We start from the raw sequence: 19,804 nt of genomic DNA, 5'->3' as shown, positions 1-19,804 counted from the left end.
TTGATATCGTACACGAAATACATTGTTTGTAAACAAGAAACTCGCACAGGCGCAGTTCCGACGACTATATCCCTTTAAAAGACACACCCATAATGTGTGTGTTTTTTAACTTTGACATTCTTTGCGTCATTGTCAGAATTCAGAGTGCAGTTGTCATGGCAATGTGAATATTGGTTATAAAGAAAATAAACATCTGGACTGGCTGTATGAACAAATGAAATCAAACTTGTGAAATAGATTTTAATAAAAATTTATGATCATTCAGTCTGTATAACAGAAAAAGAGACCATCTACTACTAGCCATGTCATTAAAATATTACTCAGTATTTATAAACTTTATTTACACAATCACAAATAAAACAAAATTACAATATGCAAAGAATTATTTTCTGACATGATTTATCTCTGAGTCGTCACTCTGTCGTAACTTTTCAATTTATCCAATATCTGTTCTAAAAATATCTTTATCTGTGTACAATCCATCATGCATTGTATCGCACAACTTAGCACTTTCCCTGGCTGTGTAACTATGTTCAGTAACTGAAATCATTAAGATTTCATTCACACGTGCAATGCAGTGAGATGAAACCAATATATCTGGAGTCAAGGGGTGATCAGCACCATGATTTTTTAAATAATACAGAAGAAGATGTCCTGCATAGTCTCATACTGGCAACCCCTGCTAAAGAGTGGTACATTCCATGTTGTCTGTGAAAGATGTTGAGGATGCCTACATAAGCAATTCATTACTTGTAAAAAAAGGAAATCTAAAACAGAGAAGTGTAAATAGAAAAAGATTCATAACAAAATGGACGGAATGGTTAAAGTATGGAAGTATTTATCTACCTGTTGTACACGTTAATAAGGCTGAAAAATTACAGGTAATAGTTTCTCATGCCAGGTCCCTTGAAAGTATGATGCAGAGACAATGTTTGGTATTTTTGTGGTTTTTGGAGGTGACAAGATTCAACTACCGATATAAAAATAATACATTTTTTCATGCATCAATATTTGTAACATCCAGAAAGATGACGAGTTAATTTCAATTTTCAAACTTTTCATTGCGTATGTGTAATTCTATAGATGTTTTCAATCATACGTAGAGCATTGTCGAACATCTTTACATGGCAACAATCAGAAATAGCATGAACTTCAAGAATTTTTGTGGTACCAGTACTCCTTTAAATTTATTTCTCAGCTTTTGTCCGTTGAATTTGTTCCCCCTAAATCAAAGAATATTATTGCTCAGAATTTGAGAAACTGGGACTGTGATAGTATTTTGAGTTTGAGAATTCTGGCGTGAATTTATGAAGGAAAACCAACTGCAGTAAATATACAACACACCACAACAAAGTTATTACGTGTACTGCCGTTTTTCCTTGCAAAGTAAAAATTTTATTGACACTTGCGTGACACGTGATATCAGAGGGATGCAGTCTTGATTTACTGTGTCTGTGACTTTATATTGTGAACTCTAGATAAACACTTACTTCGACTTTTCCAGTAGATCAAGAATGCATGTAAAACGTCCAAGGTTTTATCGTAAAAAAAAATTAATTTTAGGTTATAGAAATGTTCAAATGGTAACAGTTTTTGGCAGGACGTTCTGAAGGTACAGTGCTTCCGGGTTGTATACGTTGGATGGAATACCACGCAATACTAAGTCCTTGTTGATTTTGTTGAGAGGGTGCAAGTTGGCAGAGATCGTCCTCGGTGCAGCGTAGTGTTTCTGAATGTAAGCGCCCGTACTGTGAGGTTCGTACGATGCGCCGTACGTGGTGCAGTAGTCGCCCTTGCTCTCCGCTGCTTCCAGTTTTGCCCATTTCGCATCTTTGCTTGCCTTTAGACCGAAGTTCGTTGGAGCACCTGTCGGGCAAAGCAGTAGAACATTTTTGCCATTAAACTCGTGCCATTTGAAATCAACTTTTCGTATCATGCATCATGATCATTTTTGTGAAAAAATATATGCATATATACATTTGCCATCAAACTACAAAACTTCCACCACTACTACAAGTAAAGTTTACGTAGTCATACATTTAAAACTGCACACCAATCACACAAAACTTATCTATATTCAGCTATCAGTGAAAAATATTTCAATTTTGTAATATATTTACTTTGCTTTATTTAGATGCAATAGACTTATATGGCAAAGTCAAGTCATACAATATTTATTTGAAAATTTGTTTAGACATAAACCCTTCTGTGAAACAAATAAAATATAACTTATAAGGACATAAAAAAAGACAAAAGCATACACGTTAATTTTATATCTTTCATCAAATTGTAGATTACTGACCCTGTATTGGGTAATCTGTCTTCTCAGGAACCCAAGATAACTGATGTGAGTCCCAGTGACGCAGTTCAGGCAGTTTGTTTTTCTCGTCTCTTTCACGTTTGTTGTAATGCTCATCATACCAGGAAATCATGTTATTAGAATAGCGGTTGCCATGGTGAGCAAATATGTGATGGCTTCCTAAACCCTGCAAATGTAAAGGAAATAATGATAAGGTATTAAGTATATGACCATGATGTTTGAAAAATAAGTCGCCTATTTAAAATAAATTCTATTTTAAGGTCTGTGGAAAGATGATCACATTGGCATGTTATGTATATTAGGTTTCACTCTGTATAATTTTAATGTGTGAGTTTTCATATAACAGTTTATAATTCCTACCCACCAAAAAAAAGAAGCAGAAACATGGAATATAATTTTGATTTCGGGAATCTTACTATGCTTATCGACATTTGAATATCAACATTGGGATGCACTATTCCATACATGGGAGACAGCAAACGTTAACAGTTTAAAAAATGATGTTTGCAACTCTCAGAAAAAAAATTTTTCTCTGCAGATAGAAAGAACACTTACAACCTCCTAAAAATATGTAAATGTTTTTTTAAAAAAATTGGCATTACAGAGATTACCAAAAGGATTGCTTTGGGACCAATTTTCTACAGCTCTATCATATCAAATGATTGACCCCAACCTGGCATTTTACCAATTTGAAGTACATGCATTCATTAATGAACACAAAATGGCAGTGATACAACTGTACACGCTGATAACCTATGTTGTATATCCACTGTCACCTTTGAACTTTAACCCTGTAAGTATACCTTTTACAGGTCAAATAAACCATGCGTTTTCCATCAATTCCCCTACAAAGACAAAAACCCTTAAAGGTACACGGTCACCTGTCCCAATTTTGCCACAGTTACCATGGAAAGAGAAAATCTAACCAATCACAGATTTTAAGCGGGTGGCCGCTCTTTAAAACAGGGCCCCCACATGGGGATTTTGAATACCAAGGAACGCCCCTGTGACCATATATGGACATATTTCGATTACAGGTGACAGGTGACTGTATACCTTTAAGTACTTCATAAAAGCTATTAATAAGAAAATCAATGTGGTTTTGAAAAGTGTGGAACATGGTAAGTTGACATGAATGAGATATAACATATTAATCTGAATTTTTACCTCATTTTGCATCATTGCGGCTCTCCTCGTCATAACATCTGGTTTGTAATTTGGGTATGGAGTAAAATCTTCTCTGTGTGTCGAGGAATTCCTGTGACCACTTTTTAGAAACTAGAAAAAATAGAGACAAAAAAACAAGTAGTAAGACACTGAGTATTACATGTATTAACCCTTTGAGTGCCAAAGTCAACTTTTGTTGCCTTTATAGATAGAATACATTATAACATAGCCAGCAACTTTTTTCAGATCTAGACAATTTTTTTCAGATTCTACCTTAAATTTTGGTCAAAATATTGTAGTCATTGAAAAGTTACGTCCACTTGATGCAAAATTACCACAAAATTACAGAAATTTTCATGAAATCAGTAAAATGTTACACTGAAATTTTGGTGGGAAAAATTACAGCACTCAAAGGGTTAAATATGAAAAGTTTGATAATATGGTAAAGATGTACCCTTATGATTTCCAACTACGAAACACAAACTCTACAATTTTCTGATAGATAGGTTTTTAAAAACAAACTGACTCTCATGGACCTACATACAGGCTGTAAGTAACATAGGTGTGCTGTCAACTGTAGACCCAGTGTCCACAAACACTTCAAGGACAATTTCATTTTATTGGTTCATGCACTACGACACAATATGCCCATCACTGTTGGAATTCTGAGATTATCTGTGTGTCCAGGTGTACTTTGAGAAAAGCCAGTGGGGTAAGAAAAGCTCAAGCAGTGTTGGTATTGGCACAATGGTATCAGAAAAGTTGGAAGTGTAATTAAATTTACATTTTTCAGTCTCTCTGCTTGTGTATACGAGAACATTTCATAAAAAGTGGAATCAGAAAAGGATTAAGTAGAAATTGAAAAGGAAAATATGGCTCAGAATGTAAATCATTCGGGGTAAATATTTTTGCCACTATGCATGTATATTATTACCATTTTAAGCACATTGCAGTTTATTTGATAAAGTTTTTGAGGACAGTTGTGGTACGGTGTGGTGGGGACTGCAGGTGGTTGAATCAGTGGTAAATCAGAAAGCATTGGGAATGAGGTTTTCTTCGAAAGATGCCTTTGAAAACAAGGGAGCTACAAAATACGCTCGGCTGCGTCGACACGGCTGTGATTGGCAGCTCCGACCACCCTACCGTATCATATACAAAACAAACTGCGAAGGTGTTGGACATAAACAAAATCAGGAAACATTCGTTGATCGAAAAGTTTTGTTGCCCTGCGGCTGAATAGAATGACAAGATTAAAATTTCTAAAAGGCGTGAAAGACATTCCCGTCTTGTGTTTCACGGGTTGAATGTCGATGTAGAGACCTTTGTTGCGGTTTTGAGACACAGCATTACGACGCGATCAAATGGGTTTACCATAAATCTTATGCTAATCGTATGGTGTATTCAGCTCCTTGAGCTCGAGGGTTTGATTGCGTCTTCGCGGAGTCGGGCGCAGAGTCAACATCGTCTGGCTGGTGCGGCAGAGCTGCGGTTTTTCACGATCAACAACGTGACAAATAATATATAGGGTTTCGAGTTTGTGTGGACACGAACCTAAAGTAACACAGATCAACGCGACGGGCTAATCGGGCATCGGAAAAGTCTGTAACTACAAAAAGGGTGTGAACAACTCACATTTGCAGACACGGATCACGTACACACCGCTATGTCCATTCTATACTTACATTGTGCCGCTCTTCAGACCAGTTTCCGATCAAAACTCCCTGTCTGTACCTTTGCTCTATCCTCCATCCTGGCATGTTCCATTTTCTTGGATCACCCTGGGCCATTTTGCTGATAAACCCGACAAAACTCCGTGTGTCGATAAAATGGGTCTGCTTCCAAGAGCTTTTACTATGTGTGTACTTTGCCCTCGTTGTTATTTAGTCAGATGAACGAATTACTGTCTTGACAATATTTAGATTCTTCCGCAAAAAAATATTATCATACTACCTTCACAATTGTAGGTTTAAGTAGGCCCTTTTCTTCTTTTACTTCACTTATCTATTATAAGAAGGGCACGAAACACATGCTTTTATCAGGATATCATTTTTGCAACAAATATTTGTGGCACTATATTTTACGGCGGAATGATCCCACAGACGCTGTTGCTAAGACGCCTGTCTGTCGTCAAGAACCTGTTCGCTTCTGGAATTACGCACGCCCTCTATCTGTACCTGCGGATCTTTCCGCTCCGCTTCTTACGCGTGCGGGCTTTCGGCGGGTAGCCTCAGCTGCAGTACTAGTAGGCCAGCTGGTACGCGATATACCCATGACCAGGGCCTGGAGTTCTATTTATTATACCACACGCGGCACGGATACAGCGCACAAAGTGTCTGTCGATCAGTGATAACACAGTCGATCCATTGACCCGCTTCTAGTTCTACCTACTACCTCTTGGTCCGTAGGTTGCTCTGGTGGTTTTATGAACAACCAGAAGTGCAGACAAATGCCTCAACTTTGTTATATTAAGAATGTTAAAATTTTATTGTTCAATGGTATATCTTTTCTTCAACGTTACATTCATTATTTGTTAGGTTATCGTACCTTAGGTACTGCATTCTCTGATAGTGCGTATGATGTAATGGACAATTAAATAATTAAATAAATCAATAAATAAATAAATAAATAAATAAATAAGCACTACTGATAAACTTTTCAAGTTTATTTCTTTTCACCATCTATCACAATAAGTACCAGGCGATGACCGGCGGTTCATTTACGTTTGTGCTGTGTTTTACTGTCCGAGTCCACCATCTGGCGATCTGTTTGGTTTGTTTACGATGGTTTGAAATCTTTCGTCATAGACATACAAATCGTGGTCAACAAGGCTAAAAGAAGGTTGAAATGGAGGTAAAAAGAAACTTTCAAAGCCACTATACCACCTTTGATGACTTGCTAAGAAATTTGATGAGTTGAAGGAGTACATTTTTCCTCTTCAGGGAGCATTCGTTATTTACGGGGAGGGGGGCCGGTGGAAATCAGGGGGGGGGTTGACTTTTACAAAACCGCTTTTTAGGGGGTCAAATTTTACAATCAATGATTGAAGTGGGGGTCAAATTTTACAAAGGTTTGTATTGAGTTACGGAAAACAAAATTGACTTTGGAATTTCATCGAAATGTGCTTGTGTAACCGATGTTTCGAGACGGCAGAATAATAACCGACTGAAGCTCAGCCAAATTTATTTCTCTAGCAGGGCCAACAAGTCCGAGACTGGCATTAACCTCTCTAGAGCAGCAACAGAGCATGTAGCCCTGAGTACAGGTCTGTGTGTTCCTGGCGTATACGGCCTCCACCACAGCCCTGCAACGGTCTGTGGAGATAACTGGGGTCTCTGCAGCGAGATTCAAAATGGGGATCTCCATGGGTAAACAACTTGTCGAGTATGTTATGTTTCAGAAAATGAGCGGTTTTGGACGTTAGGAGAAGTCAATCGCATCTTTTCTGGGATTGGTTAGTAGGTAAAGGTAGGCAGGGAAAGGATTTTGCCCAATAGAGCAGAATTTCGGCCAAAAAGACCGTTTAGTCTTCATTGCGGTCCAGGCCGCAGAGACCTAAAGTCTGTTCAAAGACCATTGCAGGGCTGTGGTAGAGGCCATATAATGCTGGGAACACACGTGCACACACCTGTACGCAGGGCTTAGCACACAGCATGGGGCATGAAATGAGGAACCAACACACAGTCATATAATGTAACAAACAACTTCTGTATATTACTATATTGTGTCAAATATTGGGTCTACATATAAAATAGTAAAACCGTACTTCAAAACTGTAAATATTACTCCATGGTAACAATAACCGTACTGATCGACCTCCTGACGGCAGGAGTCGAACACACTTTCAGAACAAAAACTCTGTTCAAACCCTTTCTAAATGCTTAACAATTTCTATGGAAAACTTAACGTTACCGCAGAGGTACCTCAGACTTGACCACGCGGCTGGGAAACACAAATAGTTCACACGCGACTTTAACTAATGTTCGATGATGAGCACAATTGTAAGTCCCGTGTAATGTCTGCACATGAAAGTCGGCGACAACACACGCAATTCACTGCTAAGCAGCGTCCAGTTCAGCTACCACGGGAGCAGCCATCTTAGCTCTTTTGTTTACTTCCGGTCGGGACATGCCGAACTAATCTGAAGAACTAATCTGCTAACTCCGCGCATCGACAAAAGTTCAGTGGAACAATCATAAATAATGTTCTCATGACAATCTCAGACATCTGACTGAACTCATAAACGGAATAAAGTTCACAGTTAACACACAATTTGCTGCAGAAAGATCAGCTTTCAACTTGTGGTGATATTATCATCTTAGCGTGCAGTGCGTATATTGCAAATATACGGCACGGCTTTCACTTGTGTGAGCCATCGACTAAAGTAGAGGATGGCGTAGGGTTTAAATAAACAATCCGATCGGCATAAAATTCGATCTCTGCCACTCACCGGTTTCTTTACATATCTGCTGACTTGAGTAAGACTCAAAATAGAGAAATATCTGACTTAAAAGCACACGCTGACACTCAAACCTTCCGGTGCCAGTGCAGCATGCAACGTAAAACACTCTCTGGAGTTCCCGTCTTGGACTCCCTAGGTATACAGTGATAACACACAAGAACTCCCAGGCAAAATAGAAAATACACAGGTCCTCCATACATAATCTATGAGAAGCTATGAATAATTCTTTTAAATACAAACTAGCTAAATCTGTGTATTTATAGACTCTTGATTATTGATATTAATGTACTCGATAAGACTAGGGTAGTTACCAGTGCATGTGTGAGCAAGAAATTTGATTTTGGAATTTCACCAAATTGTTAATTCACTATCTTGTCAGAGGAAACTATGAATAATTTTTTTCCATTACAAAACTAGTTAAATCTGTGTATTTATGTACGCTTGATTATTGATATTAATTTACTTGATTAGACTAGGGTGGTAACAAGTGGATGTTTGTGCAAGAAATTTGATTTTGGAATGTCACCGAAATGTTGATTCACTATCTTGTCTATATGGAAACTATGAATAATTTTTTTCCAATATAAAACTAGGTAAATCTGTGTATTTATGTACTCTTGATTATTGATATTAGTGTACTTGATTAGACTAGAGCGATTAAAAGTTCATGTGTGTGCAAAAAATTTGATTTTGGCATTTCACCAAAAATGTTGATTCTCTAGTATGTGAGGAAACTTTTTCAGCCTGGGCCACAGGGTGCGAAGGGTTAATGAATCAAATCTGATGATTTTTTTTTTTTTCATGGGGGGGGGGGTCACATTTTACAATTGATGAATTGAGGGGGGGTGTCAAATTTTAGAAATTTGATTTGGAGGGGGGGGGGTCGCTTTTTACGTTTCATTTGTCGCTCAAATTCACCGGCCCCCCCTCCCCGTAAATAACGAATGCTCCCTCAATAGCGAAATTTACGAACGAAAAAAATCACATGTAAAAATCATACACACGTTTCATTACCTGTTCCTGCCCGTACGCATGTATTCCTATTACACGTATTCCGTTCATTGATCATTCGTTCTAAGAATTGCCATGACAACGTGACACGGCTCAGGGCGTGACCCAGGTCAAAATTGACATCTGCATTGGAGGAAAGTTTCAACCAACCATTTGAAACGAACGCTTAAAGATGGCGGCGATCAGTGTCCGAACGTGCTTGCGCAGGGGTGTCAGTCTCACGGAGACTTTGATGAAGACTTACTGTAGAAGAGTGCAATTGGCCCGAGCGCTTTGCTCCACAAATACTGGAGACGGTAGGAAGTGGTCATATCTCTCAAAAATAACGCTGGAAGTAGAGCTCGTTCTTTTCATTTCGACACGACCCGGTCATGCAAAATGGTGAACAACATGATCATGTGTATACCCTACAAGGCCACAGACCCTGGAGTATTTATAGTGAAGAGTACCGTACACCAAATGAAACCCCGTGCGCCTTTGACCAAGGCATTTGCTAGTTGGAGGGGGGGCATGGTTGTAGCGAACTACCTCCATGGGAGGGGTAACGCATTTCTGGCGTCGTCTGCACGTGCACAGTATTGGATAACTAGTTATATGACTACTCGACTATACCTATCACATGCACATAGCCATTGGTATATATAGTACTAGTGATAGTATCAATGACACTACCCATCTGTGGTACGTCCATGGCTAAGAGGCTTTTCTGTCTACATACTGAAATTACATACAGCAACACCTCACTTATTGGTATACACAGATAACTGTTCAATGTATGCGTTAAATCCACAATAATATATTGTTGCGTGTGTCATGAGTGTATGACAACTGTTTACTGACCTATTACTAGTAACTTATTTGTGTTTCCTGTCTAGATGTGCCAGGGTTTGCTGATGAATCAGTCCAAAATATTCTGAAACGAATCACAGGAATGGACTTTGAAAAAGTATTTAAACCAGCCAAGACAAAACTGAAACCACCAAAGTATAAGTTGGTCAGTGAAGAAAGACTTCAGGAGGTGAGAGCTCAAAGACAAAGACCCCCAAAAGTCAATGCCATGTGATGATTGATTTGTAGATATCGGTTGGCATGAAAACATGAAAAGCAAGTTGGATAAATTGAGCAAAAAAACTGAAATAAATAGATTAAGTATAGCAAGAATTATTTCAAGAATTTAGGTGGTACGCATGACGAAACAACAACAACAACAACAAAAATTATTAACCTTTTTTAAAGTTTCCGCTAGAAATTTCCATTCTCTTTCATTCTCAATATCAGGGGTTGTCATACAAATTTTAATACTTAAGAAAGAAATGACCTGAGATTTACCAATATTTGAAATTCTAAATGGTCTCCAGTCCTGCATCATAGTGAATGGGATGGGGAAAATAAAATTTTTAATTTTCACAAAATCAAGACTGAAAATTTCATTTGCTCCTTAGGTGTCAAAAATGAGTCCACAAAAGTATAGTAGGAGACCAAAAATGTATTTTAAAACTTTGAGTCTGAATATTTTTCACTGAAGTGTATTTTATCTCATGTTTTATTTGTTCTGTAAACAGATAATACTCTGTTGTAAAAGCATGTTCTTATGCGCCAAATTGGAATCTCAAGTTATAGAAGAGCAAAGCCAAAAGTGTTTACCTGAATTTCTCATCTGATAATATCATGTACAGAGATCACTTTCTTGCTGAAAGTGGTTATATTGCATGTCCAAGGAGATTTATCAGTGAACAGAAATATTGTTGGTCATGTAACTGAGTGTTGCGAGTCAATGTTATCCACCGCCTGTAGATCCTCGCTATTTTAATGTTGTGTAATGTGCAATGTAAACGAATCCAATGACATATTGTCATGAATTTCAAGTAATGTAGCTTGTCCACAGTTACTTAATGCAATTCAATCAAATTTCCACTTTGACACAAGAGAGTAGATAATGAACAACCCTTGGGGCTTGCAATGCTCACTCTGAACACAGTTCCTCCACCCACGGTGGAGGGATTGTGCTCTGAACAAATCAAAAACCTTGTAACATTTCGGGTTCGTTGCTGCAGCTTCTTCAAGAAGCCAAAGAGAAAGCAGAGAAGAAACTACAGATGCCGCCGGTGATGGATGAAAGAAATGAAATTGACACAGTTCTTTCAGATGACCATGAGTTAGCAGGATTAAATTCAACAAACATTGTCTTCACGGATATCTCATATGGCGTCACCGACAGGGTAAGCCAACCTCTCCTACCTTTTGTCATTCAACTACTTTTGATTATATTTGTTTTGGTTTCGGACGCACCTGGCAGTTTGGATGAGTTACATTGGTCCATGGACAACATTTTTTTGTGATTTTCATGAATCTGAGTATCTCCATGATTGCTCAATTGAGCGATATCAACACAGAAATCATATCTGCATAACAATAAGCATGTAAATTCATTATTCTGAGTATTCCAAGTTTGTTCCAACACATTGCTTCTTTCAGCTTGACTTATTATGACACATGTATCCTATTGTTACACCAACACTATCCTATCACTAACATAGTCCAAGCATCCAGTTTTGCTTCTACAGCTTGACGTGTGAGTAGGAAAAATTACAACATGCGAAGCATGTTGCTGCTTTTTGTCAGGGTTAGAGAGACACAGATATAGAAAGTCAGAGTGACATTACAGTGAAGACACCCACAACAGACAAATATCCGAACATAATCTGCAAATCATGCTGCATCCTTTGTTCGTATATTCCAGATTTAAACTTCTTTGAAAAGTTTCAACTTAAAGACATAATCTGGCATTTAGCAGATTGTGATTGAGATCAACTAATTTTAACCCTTTCACCACCATGGTTTAGCCCAAAGCCATTGTTATCAATGGTGAGTGTGGACCTGTTTAAAAGGAATTGGGGGTGAAGGGGTTAAAGTGTGGAGTAAGGATTACAGATGGAAAATGTCACATATAACTCATGATTTTTCATCCTTGTACTCAGGAACGCTTTGTGGTAGTGCGAGAACCAAGCGGCGTACTCCGCAAAGCCAACTGGAGTGAGCGAGCGAGAATGTTAGAAGTGTACTTTCCAAGGGAAGGAAGGAAACTTGAAATGCCTCCGTTGTTTGAAGATGAAAATTTAGATGTGAGTGACAAACTCGGTACCTTTATAGTTTTCTCATGAAGTGTTATACAGTTGTAATCAGTGTTTTGTCAAAGATGATAAGAAAGAGAAGCTTTCAATACTGATTTGCCCAGACAAATAAATTATTAAAACACTTTCAGAAAGATGAGGTTGGCACACATACTTGAATTCATTTTGTTTTGTCACATGGATTGACATGGTCGATACCAATGAGAACAACTTCTTTAATTTTCCAAGAATTACTTTGATGTTAAATTATCCAGTATTTGCACTGAGTCAGTGATTTTGATTATTTTTAAAAATAATTCTGAATTTGCAAGAAGATTTGTAGTTTTACAATGTATCATATCAAGTCGTAAGGAAACATGCCATCTACCCATCCAGCCTAGAGGGTACCAAATTTGCATATTTTATCGTGTTCGAGAGCTTCGTTTTTGCTACCTCGCTGAGCGCGGAAGTGTGTGTGGGAGAGAGACCGGCGTACGATCTCAAAAACAAGCCATGAACTCAAACAGAAACTTATCCTTCTTTAACTATGCCGATTTTCATTGACAATAAACCATTTATTAAGATTTTTCAAAGTATTTGACCAGAGAGTGCAAAATTTTTTTACGATGGCACAATTACCGTGCCAAGGCGGACGATCGAACGACGCATTGGAATCCAACTTTTGCCGAAAAACCTAACTTTTAAGGGTCTTGTAGAGCTTGAGCCAAACTGAAACTTTCAGAAAATGTTCCTTATAGTATCGATAGTAAGTGGTCCAAATTTCAGGGCCGTACGATATATTGCATGTATTTGCGGCATGATTAAGTGACGCCGTGTAGAGACCGGTGTGCGCATTGAATTGAGGTGCGGGCGTCCACGCTGCCGAGTACGGCAAACGGACAACGCAAGTATAGCTGTTTTACGCTGTTGTTCACGGGTTTCCCATCACGTGTACATAAATAAGACACCCTACACTCAGTGTGACAGTTTTCAGACATGACATGCTGTTCGTTGTACTCACTTCGCTCTGTATTAATCGCGTTTTACAAGTCATAGTACTGCATATTAAGTCAGGTGATGCTGCTGTCCCGTTTTGGATAGTTTTTTTTCGGTACAAGCTATTCCGGGCTACAAACTTGGCGAAATTAGCCACACCGTACGATACAAGGCGTCGAAAGCAACACACAGAGACAGTCCATGTCCGATATCCATGTCCGATATGTAAGCGCCATACACGTCGGAATATATATGCGTCGTCCATGATTACGTAACTAATTTATCACGAAATATTTATATAAAGTTTTCTAAACACACCTAAATTGGGGTTTGAAGTTTCAAAATATCAATATTTAGCCCCTACAATAATAATCCAAATACGACGTCCGATTACTGCGATAGCAGTCCGATTACTACGCACTCAACATTGGGTAAAAAATTTGACAACTTTTACCCTCTAAATACCACTTCCGTCGTGTTAACAGTTTGAGGATAAACACAATAAAGTTTCGAAAGGTATGATAATAAGATTTTGTTGTGCTTGTCATTTATGAAACGGCTTTGGGCGAAATTCACCATCCTGTCCGAAAACTATCACACTGAGTGTGTAGCACTTTGTTTAGAACGCTTACACAAGCACAACACATGCACACACACGTACTCAGTACGTCCGAAGTGAAGGCCGCCATGATGGAAACGCCGATTCACGGGTCAAGTTTAAATGTCTGTAAGTTTGTATCCAGACCTTGAGCCAAACTGAAATTACGTCTGAACATTTCTAAAACCACAAAAAATCGATTGCAGGTCTTCTTTTTGGCGTAAATATCATTGCATGTATTTGCGGCATCGCTAAACTTGGGCCTTCAGTCGATCCCAAAAAACCAATCATATCGTTAAAATGACAGTTTCACAGCATAGAAATTCTAAAAAAATTACATGCGAATACTTTCCAACAGTATCATTCAATATCACCATAAAGTAGATACGATTGACCAACGATGACGGTAAAATTCAGTGATGAAAATCTCGGTGGAAAATTACTAACGGGCAATCTCCGACTAGAGGGCGCTGTCTGAATTCAAACGTAATTCCCATTAATATATGCTAATTAGGTACCCTCCGTTCAGGCTGCATCCACCCATCTGTGGACAGAAAATGCCCAAATTTGCCATAGAAAACACTAGTATTTTAGCTTTGGTGAATATTGCGGTAAAAGAGTTATATTGCTGTGCAGATTACAAAGCTCAGAAGTTTTGTGTGCATACCATAGGGATGGTACATGCCTACAAATTCCTCTGCTGAAAGCAATGCTTCTGTAATTGTTTTTTTGCATTCTCCTCTTTCAGATTGTATTTTCTCAAGGAAGATTTGAAGACTTGTTAAATCACTGTTGTGTACAGTTTGAACCAGATGACCCAAATTTTATCAGGGTAGGTGATAACCATCATGATGGTTGGGAATGTGGTAGTTGGTATTGAAGCTTTTGCAAACTATGTTACATTAGGTATCCATTGGTCCTGTCAGCCTGACATGCCAGGTCACTGCAATATAGCTCATTAGGTCCATGGTACAGCCCAGTTGAACTTGGTACAGAGGAATAATAATTTTTGAATTTCATTCATGTGTAAATGTACAGCATCGGTGCATGTTTGTCATATTATAGTAGATGAATGTATTTACACACATCTACTGATCTGATTGTGAATTTTAAAATGGTTTGAAGTCAACATGGGAAAATCAGCATTAAGTAAAAACACCAATGTAATGTCAGAAATGGCAACTTTCACCCTCTGAACAGTACCTGTTTTGTAATCCATTCATATGCAAATTTCATCCTGAAGAACAAGCTGTAAAATACTGCCACCTAGAAATAAGCATGCAAACACTTTGTGACATGATTTACACTTAAGTTCACTTTAGTAACTTTGTCGTCAACACTTTTATTTTTAGGTTCATCAGAGAACATATGAAAATATTGCAAAAGGAAACAGATATGATCATCTTAGGTCAACGAGACATTTTGGCGGGATGGCGTATTATTTCACCAAGAGGAAAAGAATAGATGGACTCCTAAAAGACATGATACAGAGAGATTTGTGAGTATCTACATCTCTTGACCCTCCCCCCTCCCCCATTTTTCTGCTGTACATCCAAAAGACTGCTGTGGTACACCTAGAGGTAGTAATCCTTGTAACAAAGTCACAATTTGATGAAGTTTGTGAACAATATAATAATTTTTTATCTGTCGTTTGTGCCTTTTGTTTGTTTGTTTGTTTGGAAACTCATCCATACCAATATTCACTGTAATTTTACAGAGAAACTACCAGGGATGTGACTACACTGATTGTGTACACTCACAGATTCATACCATCTTCCTGTTCTGAATGGTATTTTCTGACTTTGTTGCAGAATTGACGATGCAGTTGACCTAGTAACTCTTTATCACATGCTGCATCCGCAGTGTGCGTCAGCCAGGGAAGTGAAGAAGTTTGACCTCAAGGGCATTGACATTGTGAAGGTAAATTCAATCATATAGACTCTCTCACAGCCCCTGGTTTGCTACACAGCTTCTCATATGTAACATACACTGATATACCCTCAGCGGTTTTGTCAAGCAAGCCCAGAGCCAAATAGCTACACCAGCTTGCTGAGCCAGGCTATAGAAGGTACAAAATTCAGGCAAGAGAAGGCTGTACTGCATAGCTGATAACCAACCTGGGCCTGTTTGAGAATCTAGTTCTCTATTGGTATCAATGTTGCCTTAGCGTTAGTAGATTTCATTAGTGTCAGGGTAATAACCATGTGAAAATACGTCTTCCTGACTTTTCGAAATCAGTAATAAATTAGAATTTCCCAGAAGCACTGCAAAAATTATGCAAGCTAAATCAAATGAAATTTCCGCAGACATCATGGCTGATTATCCCTGTTTTCCTTCCAATATTCCAGACTTTCATTCAAATGGATGCTGAAAATGGACCAGTGTTGGAGTTGGCCGTGCAGGCATATGAAAATGAGAAACAGACTCAAACAGATCTTCCACTCAGTGATCGATCCACATGATGGATATCTGGGTCATGTGACTCAGCAGAGGTCAATCTCAACCAATCACAGCCCTCCTAAGAAAGGCTACAGAGACTTTGAAAGCAGTTGTGCCATCTATACTGAACTTTTTAGTAAAATACCTTTATCAAAGACTTTGGGCAAGATGGTTGGTTTTGATGTCCACCAATCCATTGCACCAGTGAGCAGTGAACTTCTGTTTTGTGCAGGGAGGTGACACTGCATTTGGGCCGGGTTACTGATTAGGAAGTGACATAGCTCACTGTATCAACTTTTATGTGGACTTGAAATGTTCAAAAGAGTTGCTGAAATAAGGCAATAATGATTACCTCATCCAACTAGAAGATTTGTATATGTATTACCAGCCCTCTGAAAACTTCATTACTTGCTGTACATCCAAGAATGTAAGACGCCCTCTATGACAATTTCTGTTAGAAATAGAGACCGATATTTTCCATGTTGATCAGCAATAGAAAAATTCAGTAGATATAAATAGAAGTGTAGAGGTCATCTGTAGATGGTGTTGTTGAAAACGGCAAATAAACAGATCTTTATGACAATTCCAGTGTGTGTGGTTGCGGCATTGAATTTCTTCTCCTCAGAATGGGAGTATTATTATACCTGTGAGGCAGTACTGAAGATTAGTGGACACAAAGAAATTTTGATTTGTCAGTAACCTAGTCAGTGTATCCACTGATACCATCACTTATTGTTTAAAGCCCCCTGAGAAAATCACTTTTAGTTCGCAACCAAAGGTGTGTCAACTAATTGTCAGTCGTCCCATCTGGGAATAGATACATCATATTTCAATTTTATGAACGTTTATTCTGTTCTTTTACAAACAAAGCATTTGTTTTTGGTCTCTCTTCTTCCCTCATTTAGCTTTGTCAAAGAATTTTTCAGTTTCCAATATCAGGGGAAGAAAGATGGACACCAGTATAGGCAAACCTGTATAGGGAAACCCAACACATTCATTTTCTAATGCACCCACCATGCTAGTAGTCTCTACCCTAATAGTTCGTACATGTGTTCCTTCAGATATTAAAATTTCTGCTTACGGCAGAGTTATTTTTTTCACATCTTGTTTCTTTGAGCGACTGTGAATAAAGTCAGACAAAACTAATCTAAAATAGCCCTGTGAGTGCTGTAACTTTTTCCCTCCAAAATTTTATTGCAACATTTTACCAATTTTTATGAAGTTTCCTGCAATTTTTAGGATAATTTTGGACCAAATGGACATCAAATTTCGTTGGCTGAAGCTTTTTATCAAAATTTTGGCAGATATCTGAAACAAGCAACCTAGCGGCCGATATAGCTCCGCTGTGTTTATGTAGAGAATAACTATTTTTGAGACATGTTGATGAAGAAGGGTGGAAATCTTTGATAGCTCGATGCAGTTGCCCGACAAAAGTGGCTAAAATAAGCTGCAAAAATACGCAATTGAAGATTTCATCAGACTTTGAATGTATCACATACGATCATCCCTAAGAACATGTCAACCAAAGCTATCTGATGAGTAGTTTTTGAGAATAAATTTTTTGACCAAAAATGGCAACAATTGCCTCCAAAAGTAAAATTTGCAGATTTCATCATAATTTCATAAGATCAAATTTAGTTCGTCTATAGAAACCTATATACCAAATTTCAAAGCTGTTAGACAAGTACTTTTTGAGAAACGCATTTTTTAACCAAAAAAAAGGAAAAATTGCCCCAAAAATTCAAAATTGCAGATTTCATGATTATTTCAATAAATATCATTTAGTTCATCTATGGAAACCTGTATACCAAATTTCAAAGCTATCAGATGAGTAGTTTTGAATATACACATTTTTTGACCAAAAATGGCAAAAATTGCCCCAAAATTACAAAATTGCAGATTTCATCATAATTTCAATAATTATCATTTAGTTCATCTGTAGGAACCTGTACACCAAATTTCAAAGCTATCGGATGAGTAGTTTTGGAAATACATATTTTTTGACCAAAACTGGTAAAAATTGCCCCAAAATTACAAAATTGTAGATTTCATCATAATTTCAATAACTATCATTTAGTTAATCTGTAGGAACCTGTATACCAAATTTCAAAGCTATCCGATGAGTAGTTTTGGAAATACACATTTTTTGACCAAAAATGGCAAAAATTGCCCAAAAAATACAAAATTACAGATTTCATCAGAAATTCAATACATATTACTTAGTTCATCGATAGAAACCTGTATACCAAATTTCAAAACTATCAGACCAGTACTTTTTGAGAAATAAATTTTTTGACCAAAAATGGCAAAAATTGCCTTAAAAATGCAAATTTGCATATTTCTGCACAATTTGAACAAATCTGAAATAGATCATCCCTAGGGACCTATGTACCAAATATCAAAGCTATCTGACTGGCAGTTTTGAAGAAGAAGATTTTTAAAGATTTTTTTACCAGAAATGACAAAAATTGCCTTAAAAATACAAATATGCAAATTTCGCCATGATTTGAATAAATCTGACTGAAGGCACCCTAAGCAAACTGGATATCAAATTTCAAAGCAATCGGACAAGCGGTTTCAGAGAAGAAGATTTTTTTACCAAAAACACCAAAAAATGCCCCAAAAATACAAATATGCAAATTTCACCACGATTTGAATAAACTGAAGTGAGGTCACCTTAAGTGAACTGCATATAAAATTTCAAAGCAATTGGACTTGTGGTTTCAGAGGAGAAGGCAATTGTTGACGGACGACGACGGACGATGACGACGGACGATGACGACGACGGAAAATCAACCTATTTGATAAGCTCCGCGTTGCTGACAGCGGAGCTGAAAAAAATTGTGTGGTATATAACTAAGGCAACAAAAATTGATTTTGGCGCTTGAAAGGTTAATAAATGCGAGGATGAGAGACCAACATTTTTTTGGCGTAATTATGAATTTTGATTTCTGTATTGTTTCAAAGGTTCCTTTGTTTCTATTAATTGATCAAGGAAACCAGGTTGCATGCCTTGCTACAGAACTCAATGTGCTGCTTGGAAATGATTATCCTAACCATGCATGCTGTCGGAACCCCTCATGGAAGTTGTCAACAGACTACAAGAAAACATCAACTTTGCATTTTCAATGCAAACATAAAGCATTGACATTACTATCCTTGATATACATTATCAAATAATGATACATGCATTTTTAGAGCACTTCTGTTTTTGGAAGTTTTTGAAGTCTGCCATGGGCAGCTCTGCTAACGTCTATCATTTCATTTTTACCAATATTATTCCCAAAGCAGACCTGCAGCATCCACAGATTTCTTAACTGAAATGAGGTACATTTTGTCAAACTTTGTGTTGTCGCTATTATTACATGCCTTGATATGAGTGCAAATCAGTGCATTGATTTGAATAGGAACATCCGGGATGTTAGCAGGCCGGCGAACAATGTACTGAGCGGTTTCCATGGTTACCTTTCGACGTCAAACTAGACGCTTCACGCTAGATGTAAAATATCCACGCGCGCGCTCTACTTTGACTTTTTAGCTCCGCTGTCAGCGACGTGGAGCTTATCAAATAGGTTGATTTTCCGTCGTCGTCCGTCAACAATTGCCTTCTCCTCTGAAACCGCAAGTCAACTTGCTTTGAAATTTTATATGCAGTTCACTTGGGGTGACCTCACTTAAGTTTGTTCAAATTGTGGTGATATTTG

General features: G+C 37.9%; 2 protein-coding genes across 2 annotated transcripts; one reads left to right on the top strand and one right to left on the bottom strand.

Moving 5' to 3' along the window:
• Positions 1 to 303: 303 nt before the first annotated feature.
• LOC139137368 (cilia- and flagella-associated protein 107-like) lies at positions 304 to 5,386 on the bottom strand. Its single transcript, XM_070705421.1, has 4 exons — positions 5,170 to 5,386; positions 3,488 to 3,598; positions 2,303 to 2,486; positions 304 to 1,866 (listed from the first exon to the last, which is right to left on the bottom strand). The coding sequence occupies exons 1-4, from the start codon at positions 5,272 to 5,274 to the stop codon at positions 1,577 to 1,579; spliced, it is 690 nt and encodes a 229-aa protein (XP_070561522.1). The 5' UTR covers positions 5,275 to 5,386; the 3' UTR covers positions 304 to 1,576.
• Positions 5,387 to 9,095: 3,709 nt separating this feature from the next.
• On the top strand, positions 9,096 to 16,683 carry LOC139137367 (small ribosomal subunit protein mS22-like). Its single transcript, XM_070705420.1, has 8 exons — positions 9,096 to 9,253; positions 9,833 to 9,975; positions 11,012 to 11,176; positions 11,936 to 12,079; positions 14,410 to 14,493; positions 15,014 to 15,159; positions 15,473 to 15,581; positions 16,010 to 16,683. The coding sequence occupies exons 1-8, from the start codon at positions 9,130 to 9,132 to the stop codon at positions 16,121 to 16,123; spliced, it is 1,029 nt and encodes a 342-aa protein (XP_070561521.1). The 5' UTR covers positions 9,096 to 9,129; the 3' UTR covers positions 16,124 to 16,683.
• The last annotated feature ends 3,121 nt before the right edge of the window (positions 16,684 to 19,804 follow it).

Source organism: Ptychodera flava, chromosome 7, assembly GCF_041260155.1.
Source record: "Ptychodera flava strain L36383 chromosome 7, AS_Pfla_20210202, whole genome shotgun sequence".
NCBI classification, from domain to species: Eukaryota; Metazoa; Hemichordata; class Enteropneusta; family Ptychoderidae; genus Ptychodera; species Ptychodera flava.
The sequence above is the reverse complement of the archived record's forward strand: the minus strand, read 5'-3'. Positions and strand labels throughout refer to the sequence as shown.

Bases quoted from the DNA above. Each gene is read 5' to 3' on its own strand.
- LOC139137368 (XM_070705421.1), bottom strand. From the start codon at position 5,274: ATGGCCCAGGGTGATCCAAGAAAATGGAACATGCCAGGATGGAGGATA. The intron at 3,599-5,169 runs GTAAGTATAGAA...TATTTTTTCTAG, and splicing joins GGTCTGAAGAGCGGCACAAT to TTTCTAAAAAGTGGTCACAG. The intron at 1,867-2,302 runs GTCAGTAATCTA...TTTGCCCGACAG, and splicing joins GACAGATTACCCAATACAGG to GTGCTCCAACGAACTTCGGT.
- LOC139137367 (XM_070705420.1), top strand. From the start codon at position 9,130: ATGGCGGCGATCAGTGTCCGAACGTGCTTGCGCAGGGGTGTCAGTCTC. The intron at 11,177-11,935 runs GTAAGCCAACCT...CCTTGTACTCAG, and splicing joins CATATGGCGTCACCGACAGG to GAACGCTTTGTGGTAGTGCG. The intron at 12,080-14,409 runs GTGAGTGACAAA...CTCCTCTTTCAG, and splicing joins TTGAAGATGAAAATTTAGAT to ATTGTATTTTCTCAAGGAAG.